The sequence below is a fragment of the Otolemur garnettii genome, unplaced genomic scaffold (genome assembly GCF_000181295.1).
Source record: "Otolemur garnettii isolate 467f Iridium unplaced genomic scaffold, OtoGar3 scaffold00107, whole genome shotgun sequence".
NCBI classification, from domain to species: domain Eukaryota; kingdom Metazoa; phylum Chordata; class Mammalia; order Primates; family Galagidae; genus Otolemur; species Otolemur garnettii.
In genome coordinates, this window is record NW_003852502.1 from 2,468,204 (window position 1) to 2,471,347 (window position 3,144).

Below are 3,144 nucleotides of genomic sequence, written 5' to 3' on the forward strand. Positions count from 1 at the left end.
GTGGAAAATGTGAATTTTCAACCTAAAATAGAAAGCACCTCCTATTTTTGTTACCTTAACTTTTTGGAAGGATAGCATATAAATTGGTTTTTTTTTTTTTTAAACAGTATATCACTTTCTCACCCTTGGTAGAGTGCCCTGGCGTCACAGCTCATAGCAACCTTAAACTCTTGGGCTTAAGTGATTCTCTTGCCTCAGCCTCCCAAGGAGCTGGGACTATAAGAGTCCACCACAATGCTCAGCTATTTTTTCGAGATGGGGTCTCACACTTGCTCAGGCTAGTCTTCAAGTCCTGAACGCAAGCAATCCACCTGCCTCGGCCTCCCAAAGTGTTTGAATTACATGCGTAAGCCACCACACCCCGCCACGGTCTTAATTCTAAGTAAATAAATATACTCTATTTTTAGCAACAATTAAAAATTGAAAAAAAAAAAACCTAGCTCCTTTTTTGTGTTTTACCATGAATTAATCCATTTGAAGAAGTAAAAACTAAAAATTTTGGAGACTATATACACATTCTTCTACTACCTTGAATCTCATTCCCTAAGAACAATCTTAGAAAGATGAATTTTAACTTAAGAATAAGATAAGATTTACCTCCTTTGATGCCAACCGTGGTTTCAGGCCAAGGAATGAAAAGACTGTGTTGCTTTCCTTTGATTCAAAAAAACTGTCATAATCCTAGGAAAAAGGAAAGGAGAAAATTAAACCAGTCAACAAATTCTTTATGGAAGTAAAAACTGCACCACTGAATGTAACAAGTTTTTATTTATTTTATTATAATTATTATTTTTAGTGTTCGGGATTCATTGAGGGTACAAAGAATTAGGTTATACTGCTTGCATTTGTTAGGTGAAGTCCCTCTATATAATTATGTCCCAAGCTCCAAGAGATGAGTCATATGCTGTGACCTCCATCCCCCGCTCCTCCCTCTCCCTGCTCCCTCATTCTCCTACCCCCGCACCCCTGTATTAGCTCATCTTCTGCCTTCATATTAGTATTGAGTACACTGGATTCTTGCTTCTCCATTCTTGTGATGCTTTACTAAGAAGAATGTGTTCCACTTCCATCCAGGTTAATACAAAAGATGTAAAGTCTCCATCTTTTTTTAGTGGCTAAACATTATTCCATGGCATCCATATACCACAGCTTGTTAATCCACTCCTGGGGTGGTGGGCATTTAGGCTGTTTCCACATTTTGGCGATTGTATCCCATTTGATCCTGCAATCCCATTACTAGGCATCTACCCAGAAGGAAAAAAATCCTTTTATCATAAGGACACTTGCACTAGACTGTTTATCGCAGCTCATTTTACAATCCCCAGAATGTAACAAGATTTTAATTTGAAACCTACACAGAATTAAAACGTAAGATATTTGACAAAAGAAATGAAATAGGAACATTAAAAATGTGCCACGCGACCATCTGCTGGTGCGTGATCACTCTGGCCTGGGATTCACGCTCAGTCTTCACAGGGAAGGCTGCCCCCCAGTTCCCTTCCTGACATTTCCTTATCTAGGGCTTTACAAACCATCTCTGGGTAAGCAGAGAGGCAGGACGGGCCCGAGCCTCAGTGAGAGTGCCTCCGTCTGCCTCTGACGTTCTCCACATTCTCTGAGACTATATCTTCAGAGAGAATGACAAGATCAAATAAAAGCTCAGGGAAACTATATTCTCTATAACATTTACCTTTGCCTAAGACAAAGAATCCCTTTTCTCTTTCTACTTTCACGAGAAGCCAACAAGGAATTCTGTCAATGTGTCTATCAAATGCTTCCCTGAAGGTTTGTCTGCATCGTACTATACCGTCTGCAAGCTGATGTAGAACAGCCTTAAAATTTGGCGCTTTGGTAACTTTAGCCTAAGGATAACCATGGTAAGCCAGCGGGGACCAGAGCCACGTATGGATGTTTACTTTGAGCTCTCTGCCTTATAAACATGTCGCCACCACGGCCCACCAGGCTGGGGACAGAGAAAAGAAGTATGTTGTCCAAGTTCCACAGCTAGTAAGTGGGAGAGCAGATATCTGGGCTCAGGTTTCACAGACCCTGAAATTCACACTTTTGGTACTGAAAGATGCCTCCCACCTGAAAGGAAACCAGGTATGGGGCACCTTGTGTGCTGGGCTCACTGGGCCCTCATGATCCAGTGATCAGCCAAGCCAAGGGCATCACCAATACTTTGGAAACCCTTCCAGAAATCAAAACGAGGCAATGACTGTGTAGAGGAGAGACCTGCTTCTTGCAAAGGGTGCCCCATCTGATTCAAGCTCTCTGCAATATTCGGCTCCATGTATAGACCTTCTCGTCCAAAAGCTTTGGCAAGTTGAGTCTCGTGGCTCTGAAGGCAGCTGTGACTTTAATCCACAGTCACCTCAGCCTAAGGCTTTGAACCGGCTTCTCCTTCCAGCTCGAAAGAGAAGCCCAGCCAAGTCCTCTCTGAAACTGGCATTCCAGCCGACGTTGGAAGGCTGAGCTGAGCTCGCCAGGGGAGGTCTGGGCGGGTATTCAGGGCAGGGACGGCACGAGTGAAGAGTGAGGCCCCCTAGGGGTCGGACAGGACTACCACGGGCTGACCTTTGTAAACCAAGAAAAAAGGATCTGAACTTACCTGATGTATCAAAGGAAATCACATAGGGGTTTAGAGCAGTGGTTCTCAACCTTCCTAATGCCGTGACCCTTTAATACAATTCCTCATGTTGTGGTGACCTCCAACCATAAAATTATTTTCATTGCTACTTCCTAACTGTAATTTTGCTACTGTTATGAATCATAATGTAAACATCTGATATGCAGGATGGTTTCAGGAGACCCCTATAAAAGGATCGTTCAACCTCCAAAGGGGTCCGCGACCCACAGGTTGAGAACTGCTGGTTTAGAGCAAGGGAGCAAAATGATTTAGTTTCCTTTAAGAAAATACCTAATAAGTATGTGGAGAGAGGGTGGGAAGAAGGGACTCGGGGAGAAGTTCAGAAAGGATCTTGACAATTGTGTAAGAGATGAAGGCAGCCTGGCCGGGGTGATGCCAGTGGAGACAGCACAGCAGACAGGTGGAGACACATTCTGGAGCAGAACTGACCACCCTGGGGGTGGATTTGGTGGAGATAAGGGGGTGTTGGGAAGAATTAAGAAGTAAAGTGGGGG

General features: G+C 43.7%; 1 protein-coding gene across 1 annotated transcript in view; it reads right to left on the bottom strand.

The window, feature by feature from the left end:
* Positions 1-540: 540 nt before the first annotated feature.
* Positions 541-3,144, bottom strand: part of SH3BGRL2 (SH3 domain binding glutamate rich protein like 2) — a 52,823-nt gene continuing 50,219 nt past the window's right edge. The window contains exon 3 of the mRNA XM_012809531.2: positions 541-681. Coding sequence (XP_012664985.1) covers positions 571-681 — 111 coding nt within the window. The 3' untranslated portion in view covers positions 541-570. The remainder of the gene's footprint in view (positions 682-3,144) is intronic.